This window comes from Erinaceus europaeus, chromosome 7, assembly GCF_950295315.1.
Source record: "Erinaceus europaeus chromosome 7, mEriEur2.1, whole genome shotgun sequence".
In the NCBI taxonomy this organism is placed as follows: Eukaryota; Metazoa; Chordata; class Mammalia; order Eulipotyphla; family Erinaceidae; genus Erinaceus; species Erinaceus europaeus.
In genome coordinates, this window is record NC_080168.1 from 12,392,459 (window position 1) to 12,412,854 (window position 20,396).

Genomic DNA, 20,396 nt, shown 5'->3' on the forward strand with positions numbered 1-20,396 from the left:
TGGGCTAGGGTCCCACTGCAGGTCACATGACCTGGATCACCAGCTGGTTGTGGGATGGGCCAAGAACTTCCCTGTGCATGTCAGTGCCTGGCACAGGCCTTCTGGTGGCTCCTGCCAACCATTGAGCTGGAACCACAACTGTGGGCAGCCGAGCTGAGGTGGGGATAGAGTGGGCAGTGAGAAGCTAGACACTTTCCCAGGGGAGGAAGAGGCCAGAGACTGAGGGAGGGAGGGAGACTGGAGCCAGGCTCTCCCAGTACAGCCTCTGAGGTTTCCCTGGAAAGCCCACCTCAGAGCCGCCACCCCCACACCCTCTTCAAGGAACCAGCCCTCTGGCTCCCTGTCTCCTCCTCCTGGTGTCTGCAGGGATTCTGCGTGCATCTGCATATTATTTCAGAACGTGTGTGGTGTATTGAATACCTCTTTTTCCTTGTGATATTCTTGTGAATACTCAAATCTCACCACCCTGGGCCACTTTTTCATTAATATACAGAAGAGGAGGGAGGGAGAGATACTATAACACCAGAGCTTCTCCTGTTGCTGTGGCATCTGCCATGTGGTGCCAGTGTTTGAACCTTGTCTGCATGCATTGCTAAGTGGGTTCCCTACCCTTTGAGCTATCTCTCCAGGCCCCTTTGCTCACATTTTTGCTGATATGTGAAAAAATCAATCATGGGGGCGGGGGGTGTTCTGGTTAGCTCACCCTAATCCTACTCACTCCAGGGCTTGGTCCCCCACCCCACCACTTATTGAGCATGCTCAGGGCCCCTGTGTAGGAGGAAGCACCATTCTGGCTTCTCGTCCTCCTGTATGATGCCCTGTCTTGCACAGGACTTCCCAGTCTTTGCCTTCCAGCTCTTTCGAGCCTCAGAGTCTCCTGAATTCTGGGTATTTCCTGAGCCCCTTCCATCATCCCCAGGGATCTAGCTGTTCTTACTTAGACAGAAAGCCAACCGGTTCAGGCAGAGCCAGAAGCACAAGACATCAGGGCCTTTCTGCTTCCTGCCGTGAAGTGTCTGTCTGCAGTGTGTCTAGAACAGGTGGTCAGCATCAGCTCCAGCTCTCACCCCCCCAGGAGTGCCTGCCCAGGACTCACACAAAGAGCCGACAGCACAGTTCAGCCTTCTGAGAACCGTCTCAAATTTAAGCTGCTGGTGGGAAGAGCTGTAACTCTGTCAAGTGGGAACCCACATTTGATGCGCCCGCCCATCCGCACACCACCCGGCACAGCCGCTCTCGCTCTATCAGCCAGAATCTGGGCCCTCCGCAGGCCCTCAGTGGTCACCCCGTTTTCAGGCCAAGCACTGGGAATCTGGTCTGCCTGGAGTATCGGGTGTCCAAGTCCACAGTTAAGAGTCCCGTGGAGTCAGGAGAGCAGGGTGGCTCCAGGGAAGCCTTGCCTCCGCCTCTGAGCATCTCAATTCAGCTCAGCTCAGGTGCCTTTTTCTTTTTCTCCAGGAAGCATTCTGAATTTCTTGAGGTAATCACTCCCACTGAGAGTCTCTCCCCTCCGTAACCTGATGATGCGTTCCGCCCCAGCGCATAAAGGGCAGGGAGTGCAGTGGAATTCCTCCTCAACAATGGCATTTAAACCAACCCTGATGGGGCATTTATTCCTCAGGCATTTCCTTGTCCGCAGCCTTCACTAAGCAGACTGCAAAGTGTGCTCCGTGGGGGGCAAGCCCCACATGGCGCCTGGCAAAGGGACTCAGCCTCCTCAGGGACACACTGAGTGTGGCGAGCACTTAGTACTGCCCAGTTCTGACTGTTGGTGGTGTGGGGGATCGAACCTGAGATCCCTCATGTGCAAGTCCTGTGTGGTCCTGCCATGCTGTCTCCCCAGCACCTTAACTGGGCACAGAGTGAAGGTTTGAACTTCCTGACCCCAGCTTCTCTGAGGATTTTGTTTTTCTGTCGCAGATTCTGCATCCGGGGCTTCTGCTAGTCCCGCTGAGGATATAGGTTAGCCAAGACCTCGGACACACAACCCATGTGTGCAGGGGGCTGACTCCAAGTTAAGCTCAGATGTGGGGCCGCACAGGCAGCAGCACCTCTGTGTTTCCAGAGGTCAGCTGACTGTGCCTCCCCAAGTTAGTACTCGTAAGCTGTAATCATCACCAAGTGTCTCCTGGCTTGGCCCATTTCAGCAAGTTCCTGTTTGTTTAAGATTTACTATGGGGCCATGGTAGGGAATGTCGGTTGTCCTACGTACACCAGACTTTCGTGGCTGAGGTCCAGAAGTCCCAGGACCAATCCCCATATGCCAGAGCCAAGCAGTGCTCTGGTTTCTCCCCCCCTTCTCTCTCTCTCTCTCTCTCTCAAAAAATGGCTCGGGAGGTGGTATAGTGGATAAGATGTTAGACTCTCAAGCCTGAGGTCCTGAGTGATTTCTGTGGGTGAAATGCCAGAGTAATTGGTTTGTTCTCTCTCCTCCTCTCAGCAGTAAATAATTATATATTTTAAAATAAATAAGTCCTCTTTCTAAAGATTTTTTTTTGCCTCCAGGGCCATCACTGGGGCTTCATGCCTGCACTAAGAATCCATGGCCTTTGGAGGCCACTTTTCCCATTTTGTTGCCCTTGTTATTGTTGTTATTGCTGTTGTTGTTGGATAGGACAGAGAGAAATAAAAAAAATCTAAAATAAATAAAAAGAGAGAAATGGAGAGAGAAGGGGAAGACAAAGAGGGGGAGAGAAAGATAGACACCTGCAGACCTGCTTCACCACTTGTGAAGAGACCCCCCCTGCAGGTGGGGAGCCGGGGCTTGAACCGGGATCCTTATACCAGTCCTTATGCTTCATGCCACTTGCGCTTAACCGCTGCACTACCATCCGCCCCCCTAAAGATTTCTTTATTAAGAGTGAGAGTGTGAAGAGGACTAGAGTACCGCTGAGCTCTGGCAGATGGTGGTGCTGGGGATTGAACCCACAGCCCCAGCATGCATGTTGGTGTTCTAACAGGCTGAACCACCTGGCCCCAACCCTCAGTGAGTTCTGACACATCCTCGGTTGTTACAGTCAACCGGGCACCAGTGGGAAGGTGGATGAGTACCAGCTATCAGCACGCATCATATGGGGAGGCTCTCTGCTTACAGTTCCCACCGTGTCTTCATTTCTCCGCCTTCTCGGAGAACCGCCCTGCGGCCTCACTCCCTCACCACCCCGCTGCCCCGAGGCCCCACTGCCGGGATGGCCTGAGAGGATCGAGTTCAGCCCTGGCTGCGCTTTGTTCAGTAGCAGCTCAGCTTTCCCGCACTCTCTGCTTTTCACACGTCCTCAGGATGCCTCCAGCTGCCCCCACTAAACAGAGGGGCCTCCACAGTGACAAGCTCCTAACCAGGCCAGAGGAGTCCAGGATGCACGCCCTCGGGGGGCGCGGGGTAACCTCATGGCAGGACAGAGAACTCTCCTCACTGATCCCTGCCAGTTCAGCAAGGCTTCTCGGGGGCTGAGGGAGGTAGCTCACCTGGTAGAGCACATACTTTACCATGCATGAGGACCCAGGTTTGAGACTCAGGTTCAAGCCCGTGGCACCACATGGGAGAACCATGTACAGCACTGGGGACGCTCCATGAATGCAGAGGTACTATGATGTCTCTTCTCTCTGTGTCTCTTTCCCTCTATTTTGACCTGGAATTGAAAGGGAAATGAAGTCCTTTGGGAGCTGTGGAGCTGTGCATGTGCGAGGCCCTTTGTTCTAAAAAGAAAGAACAACAATGATTCTCACACCAGCCTTCTCTCACACATTCTACATAAACATAATAGTCTTTCTTTTTCTTTTTTCCTCCTCCAGGGTTATTGCTGGGCTCGGTGCCTGCACCATGAATCCACCGCTCCTGGAGGCCATTTTCCCCCCCTTTTGTTGGCCTTGTTGTAGCTTTGTTGTGGTTATTATTATTGCCCTTGTTGATGGTGTTTGTTGTTGGAGATAGGACAGAGAGAAATGGAGAGAGGAGGGGAAGACAGAGAAGGGGAGAGAAAGATAGACACCTGCAGACCTGCTTCACCGCCTGTGAAGCGACTCCCCTGCAGGTGGGGAGCTGGGGGCTCGAACCGGGATCCTTATGCCGGTTCCTGCGCTTTGCGCCACATGCGCTTAACCCACTGCGCCACCGCCCGACCCCCAGTCTTTCATTTTTTTAATGCAGTGCCAGGTCCATGTGTGTGCATGATATCATCTCCCACACGCCTTCCCCAGATCAGCTTTCTCGTTCTTCTCCTTTAGATCGAGAGAGGGGAAGAAAGGTGAGGGAGGAGAGAGAGAGAGAGAGAGAGAGGAGAGACACCAAGGTGCTGCTACACCATCTTTGGTGCTTCCCTGTGGTGTCAGACCTCGGACCCAGGGCCCCTCACGTGGTAAAGCACACGGCCTACCCGGTAAGTGGCTCCAGGCCTCCAAACATAATATCCCTTGACACACCAGTGCTTTTCTCCCAGAGAGAAGGAGGAAGAACAAAGCCCCTCTGATGGTGTGGGGACCAGCTGTGGAGCCCTGCGGAGCCCAGTGCTGCCCCGGTGCCCTCACCCACATAGGGAACTGCAGCCAAGCTCACTTTACCGAAGGATTCTCTATATATTGGGCATCAGATATAGAAACTGAGCTGTGTTTCAAGGGTTTATAACAGGCCTATCAGTTATCAGTGAACCAAACTATCAAGTCCTTTTCATAAAAGAAAAAAAATCCACTTGTTGGAAATACAAAAAAAAAAAAAAGAGTAAATATCTCAGGGAGTGACTTCCAGGCCTGTGTGTGGATGAGCCAAGAGGTCAAGTTTAGCCTGTGATGGGTCACTGGGGATGCCTGACACAGGTGCTTGTGGGGCTACAGGAATGTCCCCACCAGCACTGGCCACAGTGACAATTGAGGTTGATGTCTCACTGCTGTGGAATGTGAACCTTTTTTTTGCGGCTTAACACTCCCATGCTCCCCACCTGCAGGAGGGTATGTATCTCCCCATCTCTGAGAAACTGTGACTCATCCATTCCAGCAGGTGCTCTGAGGCTCCTCCGTGGGGCATAAGAGATGAAATTGGAGGCCAAGGCCCAGAGGTCCCCACATACTGGCCGTAGAGCCCACGGCCTCCCTCCACAAGGAGCTGCTGTTTTCCTCAAGAATCACCCAGTTTTCCTCACCACCTGACCACCATGTGTGGGCGCCTGCTCAGCCTTAGGAAACCCAACTGAATGCCCTTGAGCTGGGTGAGCCTTGCCCCAGTCCTCCATGGCTGACCCCCCACCCCATGCTGGGGTCCTTTAGAGAGATTATGATCCCTCTAAGGACACCAAGTGCCTTTGGAGACCTGTAGTAAAATTAAGTCCCCCTTCCTTTTTGTCCAAGGACCAACCCCTAGACACACAGACAAGGCATGTGCTCTGCCGCTGAGCTACTGTGGCTCACCTCCCCACCCCCTTTGCTGAGGACACCCCACCTCTGGATGACAGTGTCTAGTGACAACAGATGGTACCGGCTCCCTGAGTGCCAGCCTGAGGAGCCAGGGCTGCTCCCTCCCACCTCTCAACTGCAGTAACACCCCCCCCCCAGGCAACCCAAGGGGACCTGGGCCTTCAGATCCCTGGGAAATGATGTGGGTCAGTGAAACTCAGAAGGTGTCCGGGATGGTTAGAAATTAGTTTGCAAACTGGAACAAGGTTTGTAGAGCAGATTCTCGTCCTCCAGGCGAGTTTAGAAGAGCCCCATGACAGGTGTGTGGGCGGGCAAATACTCGGGCAAGGTTGGCTGAGGTGACCTTAGTCACCAAGCCCCGGCTCACCCCACACTGGACTGCCCTCTGCCTGTGGGGCCGTCTCTCCTTAGCACCTGGTGGGCTGTGTAGCCATCTTTGTCACTTAAGCACTGGGGACGGTGCAGTTTCAGAAGCCCTGGCAAGGGGGACCAGGTGGTGCTGCACCTGGCTGAGCAGAAAGGCCCAGACTCAGACCCTGGTCTCCACCTGTGGGGGAAGTGAAGCAGGTCTGCAGAGGTCTGTCCCTTCCTCTCTATCTCTCCCTCCCCTCTCAATTTCTCTCTGTCCAATCAAATAAAACAGAAAGGGGGAAAAGCCACCTAAACCGTGTCAGCAGCTCTTGGTGAGAGTCTGGGGGAAGAGAAAGAGAGGTCAGTGGGACCGAGCAGTATGCCCTCGTGCGTGTGATTCTGGGGAAGGCACCACGGCAGCTCACTGGAGAAGAGGCGTCCCTCCCTGCCCGGCCTCCTCTGCTGTCTCTCCTTACAGCCGGGTGTGGCCCTTGCTGGTGTTGCTGGGGTCAGGCAACCATGGATTCTGCAGTGCTGGTTTATTTCTAGAACCTCTGTCGTGCTGGGTTCTCTCTTTCCTGCTCCTTTGGCGAGAGGCACCAGGTTTGGGGAGACTTTTTTTTCCTTCGTTTGTTTGTTTTGTTTGTTGTCTTCACCATGGACAGAAGGGTTGAAGCTTCTCAGTCTGGTCTCTAAGGTGAAAAGAAAGCTCAAGGGGCCCCTCCCCCCACAACCTTTGAGCTGTGACTCCTGGCATTTGCAGCTGTGTTGGTGGCAAGAACAGTGCGGTGCGTGCACTCCATCTTCCCTGATCTTCTTGCCGAGTCTTCTCGCTTACCCACTCACGTTGTTAGGGAAGCCAGCCCATAATACCCAGTGCCCTGGAAGGGCTGTGCACAGGGAGGGACTTGGGTGCCACTTGCAGACTGCTATGGCTGTTTCCGTGGGCCGGTAGTGGCTGGGAAGCTGTCAGCTTTCTTCTGAGCCTTCCTGCCACTGGCCTTGGAAGCTTCTAGACAAGGTAGCACCCCCATCATCTTCAATGGAGAGGCCAAGGGCAGAGCACAGGGCCCCGACCCCCTGAACAGGCCTTCACCCCACAGGTGCACACTAGGGGGACCCAGGGGGCTTGAGAGCATTCATTCTTGTCTCCCTTGACACAGGAGGACCACGACACCATGGAGGCTGACCTGGACAAAGATGAGCTGATCCAGCCCCAGCTGGGAGAACTGTCAGGCGAGAAGCTCCTGACAACGGAGTACCTGGGGGTGAGTGCTATGGAGGGTCGTTTCTGTAGTCCACAGGCCCGGCGTGGACTTGTTGGGTTGCTATGACAAAGGGTCTGGGCTAGCCAGTGTGCTTCCAAACAGAGAGAGGGGCCTGAATCTGAATGCCCTCAGGGCACACGTCAGCAGCCTCCAGGACCTACCCTCAGCCCTGGCCATCTGCCCCAGCAGCCCCCACCTCCCTCTTTCCCTGCCTCCCTCCATTCATGTAGCACATGGGAATACACCAGGGGCCTGGTGCACGCACACAGTCACCACTGGGCAACCTCCCAGGCACAGTTGTGTTTTGTTTTTCATTTCTTTGAGGAAGGAAGGATATTTGTGTGTCTCTGTGTCTTTATGTGTATGTCTATGCCTTTGTCTACCTGTCCAAGTGTCTGTGGTGTGTGTGTGTGTGTCTGTGTCTGAAGATGTGCTCTTTCCACAGCAGAAGCTTCTCCACACACAGCCCCCTCTAGCTCAGATGGAAGCTGAGTCCCTGTGAGTGGTGGGTACCAAGCATCCCAGCTCTGCCCCGTCCCAAAGGAGCTTTTCTAAGGCACTCAGCACAGCCAGCACATGCTGGACAACTGTTTTTTATCATTAATATAGCGTGACCCAAACTGGAGCATTAGCTCGCCAGGTAGGACATGTGCCTTGCCATGAGCACTCTGCCCAGATTCTAACCCCAGAACCACAGGGGAGTGCCACTGTCACCAGAGGAAGCTCACAGAAAGCTTAACGTTATTAGCTCTGCTCTCCTAATATTTCCATGTCCGCTTCCTTCCAGTCTGCTTGTGTACCTTTAACTTAACTGAAAGCACTACTTATGTACAAGATTACAACCCACCTTTGTATTCAGTGTTTTAGTTAAACATTTTTCTTTTCTACCTCCAGGGTCATTGCTGGGGCTCAGTGCCTGCACAAGGAATCCACTGCTCCTGGAGGCCATTTCTTCCCATTTTGTTGCCCTGGTTATTATTGTTGCCATTGATGTTGTTGTTGTTGGATAGTACAGAGAGAAATCGAGAGAGGAGAGAGAAAGATAGACACCTGCAGACCTGCTTCACTGCTTGTGAAGTGACCCCTGCAGGTGGGGAGCTGGGACTCAAACTGGGGCGCTTGCACTGGTCCTTGTGCTTCTCGCCACGTGCACTTAACCCGCTGTGCTACCGCCCAAACCCCTAGATAAACATTTTTCTTCACAGCCTGTTCTTTGTCATTTGTACGTGGTCATATGATATTTCAAATGAGAATGCCACGTTGTACTTAATTAGTTCCCCACCACTGGGCAAGTTGTGTCAGTTTTTCTCTCTAATGTGACAAACCACATTTTGTTTGTCTAACACTTTCCACCTTCTGGATTGTCTCACTAGGATAGGATCTCCACCCAAGGACATGAGCATTTCTACAGCCTTTGATATAAAATTCCACTTGGCTTGCCAAAAGCGCTGTCTCAGATTTCTGTGTCACCGGTGTTGTAAACTGCTAACAACAGTGGGTGGCTAATGTCTTTATACCACTCATCTAATGGTTGAAAAACTATACCTTCTTTGTAATGTTATGCTGCAACTTTTAGTTGCTAGTAAAACTCAATGGTTCTTTCTTCTACCTTGTGACTTGGCCCAGTCGGATTCTGTGCCCAGGCATGTACCTTGCATCTTTCTTATTGATTTATAAGAACTCTTTACTAGTGAGCATTTTAACCCTTGACCTGTCGAACTGTATGCAAGTATGTCTTCCCAGTTTGTTGGCTGCCTATTCATGTGGCTTGTCTTTCACATCTGTATTTTTGAAAAAATGTTAATGTTTATACAACCAAGCCTGTCCTGCTTTTTACTGTCTCTCTTTTGCAATTCAGAGGACTCCAGTGATGACTGTACACAATTGCTTTCTCCTCCTTTCCCCCACAGCTTGCGTGTGTTTGTTTTTTACTACTAAATGATATGATCTGCAGACACACAGGGCTTGCCCCCCACACCTCTGTGGATCTGAGTAATCCGTGTCAGAATGTTTACTGACATGCTAAGCTTCTTCTTCCTATAGCTAAAGATGTTCCACGCAGCAGAACCTACCTCTAGGTCGGCTCTCCAGCCCAGGACTTGTCGAACCCTGTTACCTCTCTCCCCCACAGATCATGACCAACACAGGGAAGGCGAGGCGGAAGGGTCCAGCCAGTGTGCAGTGGAGTGGGGATGAGCCTCTGTGCCGACCTGTCACCCCCGGCGGCCACCGGAGTGGGTACCCAGCGTAAGTCCGGGATGGCGGAGGGCTCTCTCTCCTTAAGCTTTCTTCTGACTCGTGGCTCCCTGCAGTGTAAGGTGTGCGTGTGTGAGTGTGTGTTCAAATTGTAAATAAAGTGTTGGTGTTGAAAAGCATCTATCTCTTACTGCTTCTCTTTTGGGGACCCATGGAGGAAACAAGGCTAATTCCCCACCCCCACCCCAGGTTTCTCTTTCCATAAAGTGATTGGACTGTAGAAGCTCCCAGGCCTTTGCAGAAGCCAAATGTTGCCCAAATTTCATTTCATAAAACCAGAAGCAACTATGGGGGTGCCCTCACCCCAAGACTCCTGGAGTTTCTTCTCTTTCCCCCTAGACTCATGCCCTTCACTCGGACCAGGGTGTCACAATTTAAGATGCAAAATCAACTTGTTTTTAGATGACCCTTTAAAGCAACTATATGCATTTTACTGCCACACCCTGTTCCTTGGTGTAGCCTTGCTCTGACCCTGCTCATATCTGGCCTCCCTGAAGACTTAGGGGCCTGGTCCCTGGGGAGCACTGGGGAGCCCCAGGCAGATAGCCCTGGAGAGCAACCCCTCCCCATGCCAGGGGCCCTTGTCTTCTTGGAGAGACTGCTGGAGTGAAACAGATGAGAGCAGGTAGAAGGCCTTCATTTATTCTTTTAACAAATACTGGGCCCTGGGTTCGAGCCCCAGCACCACATGAGAGCACTATGGATGACACCAATGGAACTCATGGATGGTGGAGCAGTGTCTTTGGTTACCTTGTTCTCCTTCTGTCTGTCCTTATCTAAAGAAATATACAGGGGGTTGGGCTGTAGTGCAGCGGGCTAAGCGCACGTGGCGCAGAAAATTCGAGGACCAGCATAAGGATCCCGGTTTGAGCCCCCGGCTCCCCACCTGCGGGGGGGGGGGGGTCGTTTCACAGGCAGTGAAACAGGTCTGCAGGTGTCTATCTTTTTTTCCCCCTTTCTGTCTTCCCCTCCTCTCTCCATTTCTCTCTGTCCTATCCAGCAACAACAACATCAGTAACAACAATAATAATAACCACAACAATGACAAAACAACAAGGGCAACAAAAAGGAAAATAAATAAATAAAAAATTTTAAAAAGAAATATATAGAACAGCTCAGAAACAGACACTCAGCAGAGGCATCCCAGCAGTAGGTCCAGGCCCTGGGTTCATTACCTGACATCAGAAAAAGAAGAAAGAAAAAAAAGTCTTTTTTTTTTTCCCTTTCTTTCAAGCCTAGAGCCAGGAGAACTTTTTTTAAACATTTTTAAATATTTATTTATTTCCTTTTTGTTGCCCTTGTTGTTTTTATTGTTGTTGTAGTTATTGTTGTTGTCATTGATATCATCGTTGTTGGATAGGACAGAGAGAAATGGAGAGAGGAGGGGAAGACAGAGAGGGAGAGAGAAAGATAGACACCTGCTTCACCACCTGTGGAAGTGACCCCCCCTGCAGGTGGGGAGCCCGGGGCTCGAACCGGGATCCTTACGCTGGTCCTTGCGCTTTGTACATGCGCTTAACCCACTGTGCTACCGCCTGACCCCCCCAGAAGAACTTTTTTTAGCTTACAAAAGAGTTGAAAATATCACAGGGAAGAGCTTCCAGCTGTTAACACTTTGCCACATCTGTGTTCCTTCTCCCTCTTTCTCTGTGTGCATGTTCCATGGGGCCAGCTCAGCAAAAAAAGTGTTCCTGTTATTTCCGGTCCTGACGTTTGCCCACAGCCAGAACAAATGAGGTGGACTTCCCTCCCACAGAACTCACAGGCAACATTATGGAGTACAGGAGAGACAGTGTGTGTGGTGTGGAGATCGGGTGCTCCCGGGCGGCAGGGAGATAGCATTGAGGGTGCCCAGACAAGCCTTCTAGAATGTTCCTGTGGTCCTCATTGGCCACAGCACCCTCTGCAGTATCATTGACCAGTATCATTGGGAGTGTGGATTCAGTCCCATAGCTCAGTGTTCTTGGGGGCACTAACACCATTCAAGATACTAGTACTTTCAGAACAACAAATTCAACTTCTGGGGTTATTCTAAGCCATAACTAGGGTTTTTTTAATTCTTTTTTATTTTATTTTATTTTATTTATTTATTCCCTTTTGTTGCCCTTGTTGTTTTATTGTTGTAGTTATTATTGTTGTTGTCATCGTTGTTGGATAGGACAGAGAGAAACGGAGAGAGGAGGGGAAGACAGAGAGGTGGAGAGAAAGATAGACACCTGCAGACCTGCTTCACCGCCTGTGAAGCGACTCCCCTGCAGGTGGGGAGCCGGGGTTCGAACCGGGATCCTTATGCCGGTCCTTGTGCTTTGTGCCACCTGCACTTAACCCACTGCGCTACAGCCCGACTCCCCCTTTTTTTTTTTAAGATTTTATTTATTTATGAGAAAGACAGGAGGAGAGAGAAAGAACCAGACATCACTCTGGTACATATGCTGCCGGGGATCAAATTGGACCTCATGCTTGAGAGTCCAAAGTTTTATCACTGCACCACCTCCCAGACCACAATTCCTTTTTTTTTTTTTTTTAAGAATTTATTGGGAGTCGGGCGGTAGCACAGCAAGTTAAGCGCGTGTGGCACAAAGTTCAAGGACCAGTGTAAGGATCCTGGTTCGAGCCCCTGGCTCCCCACCTGCAGGGGAGTCGCTTCACAGGCGGTGAAGCAGGTCTGCAAGTGTCTATCTTTCTCTCCCCCTCTCTGTCTTCCCCTCCTCTCTCCATTTCTCTCTGTCCTATCCAACAACAACAGCAATGACAACCATAATGATAATGACAAGGGCAACAAGATGGTAAAAAATGGCCTCCAGGAGCAGTGGATTCGTAGTGAAGGCACTGAGTCCCAGTAATAACCCTGGTGACCAAAAAAAAAAAAAATTATTTATTTACTCATGAGAAAGACAGGCGGAGAGAGAAAAAGAACCAGTTATCACTCCGGTACATGTGTTGCTGGGGATTGAACTCAGGACCTCGTGGTTGAGAATACAGTACTTAATCCACTGTGCCACCTCCCAGATCACTAAATTCTTTTTTTTTAAAGATTTTATTATGAATGAGAAAGACAGGAGAGAGAGAGAGAGAGAGAGAGAGAGAGAGGGAGGACACCAGACATCACTCTGGCACATGTGCTGCCGGGGATTGAACTCAGGACCTCATGCTTGAGAGTCTAGTGCCTTAGCCACTGCGCCACCTCCCGGACCACACACTAAATTCTTTTTAAAAAGATTGTTGGAGGAAGAGAGGAGGAGGGAGAGGAGGAGACAATAAGAACCAGAGCACCACTCTGACACATGCTTGAACTTGAGGCCTCCACCACTTTGAAAGTGCAGCACTTACCCACTGCGCGCCTCCTAGACCGTTGTACACTTCATCAGATTTCATAGGTCAGCATAGTGTGTGTGTTGCCTAGTGAGAAAGTGATATATTTACGTTATATTTGAATGTCCAAAGTAGGAGGCTGGTTATATAAATTACATCCACACCCCCCCAAAAAAAAATAGGAAGTGATGTTTTAGGACCAGCAAAATAGCTCACTTGGTTAGTGTGCCTGCTTTACCAGAGATCCAGCCTGGTCTCTACTACACTGGAGGCAGCTTCAGTACTGTTGTCTGTCTGTCTGTCTGTCTGTCTGTCTGTCTGTCTGTCTGTCTGTCTGAAAATGTTGACCAGGAGCAGTGATGCCCCAGTGATGACAAAAAAAAAAAGAAAAAAAGAAGCAAAACATTTTAAAAGGGTATTTTAAAAGAATGATGTATGCATGAGAATGAACTCATGCTGTATTTCCAAGCCATAGAACAAATTCTCCAAGTGTGACTCCAGCCCGCTGGTTGCACTCAGAGGCTATTTTAAGTAGATCTTTGTGTTTTTTTAAATTTTTTTCTTATATTTATTTATTCCCTTTTGTTGTGTTTTATCGTTGTTGTTATTGTTGTTTGTATTGATGTCGTCATTGTTGGATAGGACAAAGAGAAATGGAGAGAGGAGGGGAAGACAAAGAGGGGGAGAGAAAGATAGACACTTGCAGACCTGCTTCACTGCCTGTGAAGCGACCCCCCTGCAGGTGGGGAGCCAGGGGCTCGAACCGGGATCCTTACACCGGTCCTTGCACTTTGCGCCAAGTATGCTTAATCCACTGCACTACTGCCCGACTCCCAGATCTTTGCATTTTAAAGTAGAGTGAAGTGCTATCAGATGTTAGTAGGAATCGTGTCTAGGCCTTAGGAGAGTAAAACGTTCTATAAATTCTATGTTGTCCTTTTTTTCTGCTAAACACATATGGACTTCATCATCAGGAAGAGAAAAGTTGAAAATAAAACCCCATGATCCCCCTGAAGTATGCAGTTTGGGGTTCCCTTGGCCCCAGGGTCTGGTTCCTGCTTCACCTCCCAGCCTGCCCACTGCTCAATCCCCTCCCCAGGAAGTGCCCTCCCTTGGCATGTCTGCACCAGCGTTTGGCATCTGTTGCTCTACCTTCAAGCTCTCAGCTCTTGCCTCTGTTTTGGGCCTTTCCACAGGCTCCTGCATCTCGGGGCCTCCTCTCCCTTAAGGGCCCCATGTGGCCCAGGTCAGCCACAGCCAGTCCATGGCCTGCCTTCTTCCTGGTGACTGCCGTCCTGCTGTCATGTTGGTCTGCCCCTGCCTCTTAGCCTTCACCACCTCCCAAACACCCCCATCAACTGGTGTTCTCTGGCTCCTCAACGAACCACTGACCCCCAGATTTCTATCTCTGACTCAAATGTAACCCCCCATGCTAGATGAGTCCCCACAGCCCCCCCCCCCCCAGTCTGGTTTTCTAGATGACTGTCACTGTGCTGTGAGCCCCCTGCTTCTGAGATTGGGGTTAAGACCCCTGAGACGCCCCACCCCACCCCCAGCCTACTCCCCAGCTCTGGTCCTGGCCCTCAGCCTCCTCTCCAAAAGCCATCTTTCTCCCCAGGGTCCTGGAAAGCCCTCCCACCCCACCCCCTCTGGCATCACCGTCCCTGGAGCTCCCCTCATGGTGCCAGAGCTCAGACCCCGGGCTCACACATGGCAGTGTGGGTGCTCTGCTAGGTCTGGCCCTGGAGACTGGGGCAAGGAGGCACGCCTTCACATCTGCAGGACAAACAGAACTCTGCCAACTCCTCAACCCACCCAGTGCCAGCACCAGCCAACATGTGACAGAGAGCCAGTTGTCCCCTAGCCCACTTCCTGCTTAACCCTTGCTGGCTGACAGGACATGCCTGTCCCTTTTTTTTATATATTTTAAAAAATATTTTTATTGGGAGGATTAATGGTTTATAGTAAATACAGTTGTTGATACATGTGTAAATTCTCAATTTTCTGCAAAACACTCTCACCCCCAGCCTACGTCCTCCTCCACCATCATGCACCAGGACCTGAAAGTCCCTCCTCCCCACCCTTCTCCTCCCCCCCCAGTACTTTAATTTGGTGCAATACATTATTGTCATTTTTTTTTCTTTTACCAGAGCACTGCTCAGCTCTGGCTTATGGTGGTGCAGGGGATTAAGCCTGGGATTTTTGGAGCCTTAGGCATCATGAGAGTCTCTGCATAACCATTGTGCTATCTACCCCTCACCTATTATCATATGTTTTTATTGCCACCAGGGTTATCTCCTGGGCTTAGCTCCTGCAGGATGCAACCACTCCTCCTGATGGCCTTTTATTGTTGTTGTTTTGTTTTGTCTTGTTTTGTTTAAGTTGAGGGGGAGGGGCAGTTCGGGAGAAGAGAGACAACTGCAGCACTGCTTTGCAACTCATGAAGCTTCCCCCATGCAAATGGGGAGCAGAGTCTTGAACCCCAGTCCTTGCACATGGTAATGTGTGCACTCAGCCAGGAGCACCACCGCCCAGCCCCCAGCCCATCCTTTCTGACTGAGCCCATCCCTTTGCCAACTTGCTGCATCCTGGGAGGGAGACACAGGAGGGGCGGGTCTCCATCATCTGGTTCACATGCCACACTCCCATGTCCCTGAAAGCCAAAGACAGCCTGTGTAGTAGGAAGTACTGAGCCTCATCACCCTGTAAGCTCACGAGGGCTGCCGACCACAGGCCAGCACACTGCCCGCCCTCCCAGCTTAATGCCTCCAGTCTGGCTCAGTGGTGGATCCTGGCACTTGATCGTGAAGCCCTGGTAGCCAGCAGGGTTGTTGACTGTGTTTTCCACTCTTGCCTCCAGCCTGGAAGACTGTGCCCCCTCCCCACAGATGGCCTGGCGCACAGGGACCGCCCACCTTCCTGCCCACCAGGGTGCTGGGCCTGGAACCCCGGAGCCTCGACTTTCCCCTGCCTGTAAGCACATGGATGGTGGGGCTGGGGGTGGGGGTGGTCGTGGGGGGCTCTGCTTTGGGACCCAAGAATCCAGAACAATCCAGAGAAACTTCAGCATTCCACTTGCTCCAGTGAGTCCGCACTCTCGGCCAAGTCCCCAATGAGGTCCAGGACCAGTGGTCACAGGTTACAGTCAGGCTAGGCCTGGGAACTTCCTCCAGCTCCTTCCTGTGGCAGAGTCCAGTGCTCACATCTGTACTCCCTTTGAGCAGGGTTTGTTACCATTGTTTTATCATCTTATTCTTATTGACCACATATATATTCCCTCTTTACCAGAACACTGTTCAGCTAGGTGTGAAAGTCTTTTTCTCGGGAGTTGGGAGGTAGCACAGTGGGTTAAGCGCACATGGCGCAAAGCGCAAGGACTGGCATAAGGATTCCGGTTCGAGCCCCCGGCTCCCCACCTGCAAGGGAGTCACTTCACAGGCGGTGAAGCAGGTCTGCAGGTGTCTGTCTTTCTCTTCCCCCCTCTGTCTTCCTCCTCTCTCCATTTCTCTCTGTCCTATCTAACAACAACAACATCAATAACAACAACAACAATAATAACCACAACAACAATAAAAAACAACAAGGGCAACAAAAGGGAAAATAAATAAGTAAATAAATAAATACAAAAAAAATTAAAAAGGTCTTTTTCTCCTCCTCCTCTGCCTCCCCCCCCCCCTTCTATTATACTTGGCAGGACAGAGAGAAATTGAGAGGGGAGGGGAGATAGAGAGGGAGAGACAAAGACCTGCTTCACCGCTCATGAAGTGCCCCTCTGCAGGTGGGGAGCGTGACTCAAACCTGGGTCCTTGCATATGCTAATATGTGTGCTTAACCACGTGTGTCACCATCAGCCCCTTATTTATTTATTTATTTATTTATTTATTTATTTTATCATAATACTGCTCAGCTCCAGCTTACGGTGGTGCTGGGACCTCAGAGCTTCAGGCAAAAATGTCATTTGTGCATAACTATTCTACTGTCTCCCAGGCCCTATTTCCACTGTTTTGTTTTGTTTTGTTTTAGATAAATAGATAGATAGACAGATAGATATAGGTATATACATTGCTATATAGATAGGTACAGGTATATACATAGACATAGATATAATTTATTGGCTAGAGACAGAGAAATTGAGAGGGGAGGGAGTGGTAGAGATGGAGAAAGACAGAGATATTTTCAGTACTACTTTACCACCTATGAAGCTTCCGAAGCCACATAGGTGGGACCAAGGTCTTGAATCTGTATCCTTATGCATTGATTGTAGCATGTGCAGTCAAACAGTGTGCCACCACCCAGCCATTGTTTCTGTTGTTTTAATGCTGTGCCAGGGAATGACTCCGTGTCTCTCACATGCAAGATAACTGCTGAGCTGCCCCCTACCCCAGTGTTTCATTTCTTCTCTTTTCTTTTTTTATATATATTTATTTATTTTCCCTTTTGTTGCCCTTGTTGTTTTTCATTGTTTTTGTAGTTATCATTGTTATTAATGTCATCATTGTTATATAAGACAGAGAGAGAAATGGAGAGGGGAGGGGAAGACAGAGAGGGGGAGAGAAAGACAGACACCTACAGACCTGCTTCACCGCCTGTGAAGCGACCCCCCTGCAGGTGGAGAGCCGGGGGCTCAAACCAGGATCCTTACGCTGGTCCTTGTGCTTAGCACCACATGCACTTAAGCCGCTGTGCTACCGCCTGACTCCTGTGTTTTCATTTCTTAAGAGAGTTGAGAGATGATGAGACAGACATCATAGCACTGCTCCACCATGCTTGGAGTTCCCACAGGGCTGTCCATAATGCTCCCAGGTGATGCCTGGGCTTGAACCCAAGGCCTCAGGCATGGCAAGGCACACCCTCTACCAAGTGAGCTGTCTTGGCCCCTGGGGCTGGATTTTAGTTGGGAAAAGCCCATGTTTTCAGTGAGGTGTAGGGATCTCAAAGCGCAGTCAGTCCTGGGCCCAGGCTCTGGCACCCCTAATTCTGACCCTGAGCCAGGTGGATCAGAAACGTATGCTTGGGGTCTTCCACAGCTCAGTGCAAACAGGGTTCACCAGATACCCAGAGGGAGGAAAACGTATGTTTTTTCAGTTACCAGGGGGAAAAATAGAGGCACTTAGAATCAGAAATGCACAACGCACTTTTTTTTTTCATTCTTCAAGAGGAAATTAAAAGGATCTGAGCAGGCCAGATAAGACTCTATAATCTCCATTCAAATAGGAAAAACAGCAGAGGTCAGATTCCAGGACAAGAACCAGCTGGAAAAGAGTAAGGTCCTGCTCACAGCTGATCCAGAGGCTTCCAAGCTCAGAGCCCAGAGGGAAGCCCAGGTCACTGGGGCCCAGAGGGCTGGTGGGGGAGGGGAAGGGGCTCTCGCCTAGAAGCAGCATGTGAGCCTTAGCCAGTTTTCCTCCTCTGTACCTGCTCTGTAAGGGCTATGGACAGCGCTGCCTCCACACACAAGCCTCTGCTGTGACTGGAGGCCATTGGCCTCTTGCTTCCTGCTAGTTGATGCCACTGATGAACACAATGTCAAGTTTCGTGGGCCTAGACTTCCGAAAAGGTGGCACTAGAGTGGCATCAGGACCAGCTGTGAGGTCACTTTGGGGAGCCCCTCTCCTGCCTGGTGGCCTCTACCCAGGCTCCTTCAGCAGGTCTGCCTGTCAGGGTCCTTGCGGGCGAGTGTAGCTTTGGGTGAAGAAGTCTCCTGCCCCCTCTGCATCTGAGTGTCCCCTGCCTTGTCATCATCTGGGGTAGTTTCAATGTTAGTGCACAGAATATTTTAGGTTATTATTGCTGTTTTCTTTTTTGTTAAAATTTATTTACTTATAAAATGGAAACATGGACAAGACCATAAGATAAAAGGAGTACAAATCCCACCACAAGAGTTCCGTATCCCATCCCCTCCCCTGATAGCTTCCCTATTCTTTATCCCTCTGGGAGGGTCATTATGGGGTGCAGAAGGTGGGAGGTCTGGCTTCTGTAATTGTTTCCCTCCTGAACATGGGTCTTGGCTGGTGGATCCATACTCCCAGCCTGCCTCTCTCTTTCCTTAGTGGGGCGGGGGTCTGGGGAGGTGGGGCTCCAGGACACATTGGTGGGGTTGTCTGCCTAGGGAAGTCCGGTTGGCATCTCGGTAGCATCTGGAACCTGGTGGCTGAAAACGAGTTAACATATAAAGGCATACAAATAATTGATTAATCATGAACCCAAGGGCTGGAATATTGCAGATGAAGATTTGGGGGTTCCGTTTTGGAAATAGCTAGTAGGTCTATTTTAGGTATATTCCAAAGGGCTCATGACTTTATTATTCTTTATTAATTTTTATTTTTAATATTTATTTATTTTCCCTCTTGTTGCTCTTGTTTCTTATTGCTGTTGTAGTTATTGTTGTTGTTGTTATTGATGTCATCATTGTTAGATAGGACAGAGAGAAATGGAGAGAGGAGGGGAAGACAGAGGGGGGAGAGAAAGATAGATACCTGCAGACCTGCTTCACCGTCTGTGAAGTGACTCCCCTGCAGGTGGGGAGCCGGCAGCTCAAACCAGGATCCTTATGCCGGTCCTTACACTTTGCACCATGTGTGCTTAACCCGCTGCGCTACCGCCCTACTCCTAATTTACTTTTTCTCTAAAACTCATTTATGGGGTGGGGGTAGATAGCATAATGGTTATGCAAAAAGTCTGTCACCCCTAAGGCTCCAAAATCCCAGGTTCAATTTCCCACACCACCATAAACCAGAGCTGAGCAGTGCTCTGGTTTAAAAAAAAAAAAAAAAAAGACTTATTTATGGGACCAGGCGATGGTGCACTAGTTGAGTGCACATGTTACATACACAAGGACCTGGGCTTGGTGCCTGCACTATGAATCCACTGCTCCTGGCGGCCCTCTTTTCCTATTGTTGTTTACTGTTGCTGCTACTTGTTTTTGGCAAAGACACAGAGAAGTTGAGAGAGGAGGGGGAGAACAGGGAGGGGAGTAGCACAGCTGCTTAAGCGCAAGAACTGGCTTAAGGATCCCGGTTAAAGCCCCCGGCTCCCCACCTGCAGGGGAGTCGCTTCACAGGCGGTGAAGCAGGTCTGCAGGTGTCTGTCTTTCTCTCTGCCCTGTCTTCCCCTCCTCTCTCCATTTCTCTCTGTCCTATCCAACAATGACGACATCAATAACAATAACAACAATAATAACTACAACAATAATAAAAAACAAGAAGGGCAACAAAAGGGAAAATAAATAAATATAAAAAATTTAAAAAGAGTGCACACGTATCCATAAACTACTGCAGAATATATACCTGAAAGCAGGACTACACTAGAGTTTGCAGTTCCAGATGCCACCAGGATGCTGGCTAGGCTTCCCTGGATTGAAGACCCCACCAATGTGTCCTGGAGCTCAGCTTCCCCAGAGTCACACCCTACTAGGGAAAGAGAGAGGCAGACTGGGGGTATGGACCGACCAGTCAACGCCCATGTTCAGCGGGGAAGCAATTACAGAAGCCAGACCTTCTACCTTCTGCAACCCACAACGACCCTGGGTCCATGCTCCCAGAGGGCTAGAGAATGGGAAAGCTATCAGGGGAGGGGGTGGGCTATGGGGATTGGGTGTTGGGAATTGTGTGGAGTTGTACCCCTCCTACCTTATGCTTTTGTTCACTAATCCTTTCTTAAATAAAAAATTTAAAAAAAAAAAATTTTTAAAGATAAACACCTGCAGACCTGCTGCACAGCTTGTGAAGCGACGCTCCTGAAGGTGGGGAGTCGGGGGTCGGGAGATTGAACCACTGTATGCTCTCAACCCATTGTGCTACCGCCCAG

General features: G+C 50.2%; 1 protein-coding gene across 1 annotated transcript in view; it reads left to right on the forward strand.

Moving 5' to 3' along the window:
* The window catches only part of ARMC9 (armadillo repeat containing 9), a 129,824-nt gene that overhangs the window by 94,572 nt on the left and 14,856 nt on the right, over positions 1 to 20,396 (forward strand). Inside the window, exons 20-22 of the mRNA XM_007519445.3 lie at positions 6,918 to 7,022; positions 9,154 to 9,269; positions 15,451 to 15,563. Of these exons, the coding sequence (XP_007519507.2) occupies positions 6,918 to 7,022; positions 9,154 to 9,269; positions 15,451 to 15,563 (334 nt within the window). The remainder of the gene's footprint in view (positions 1 to 6,917; positions 7,023 to 9,153; positions 9,270 to 15,450; positions 15,564 to 20,396) is intronic.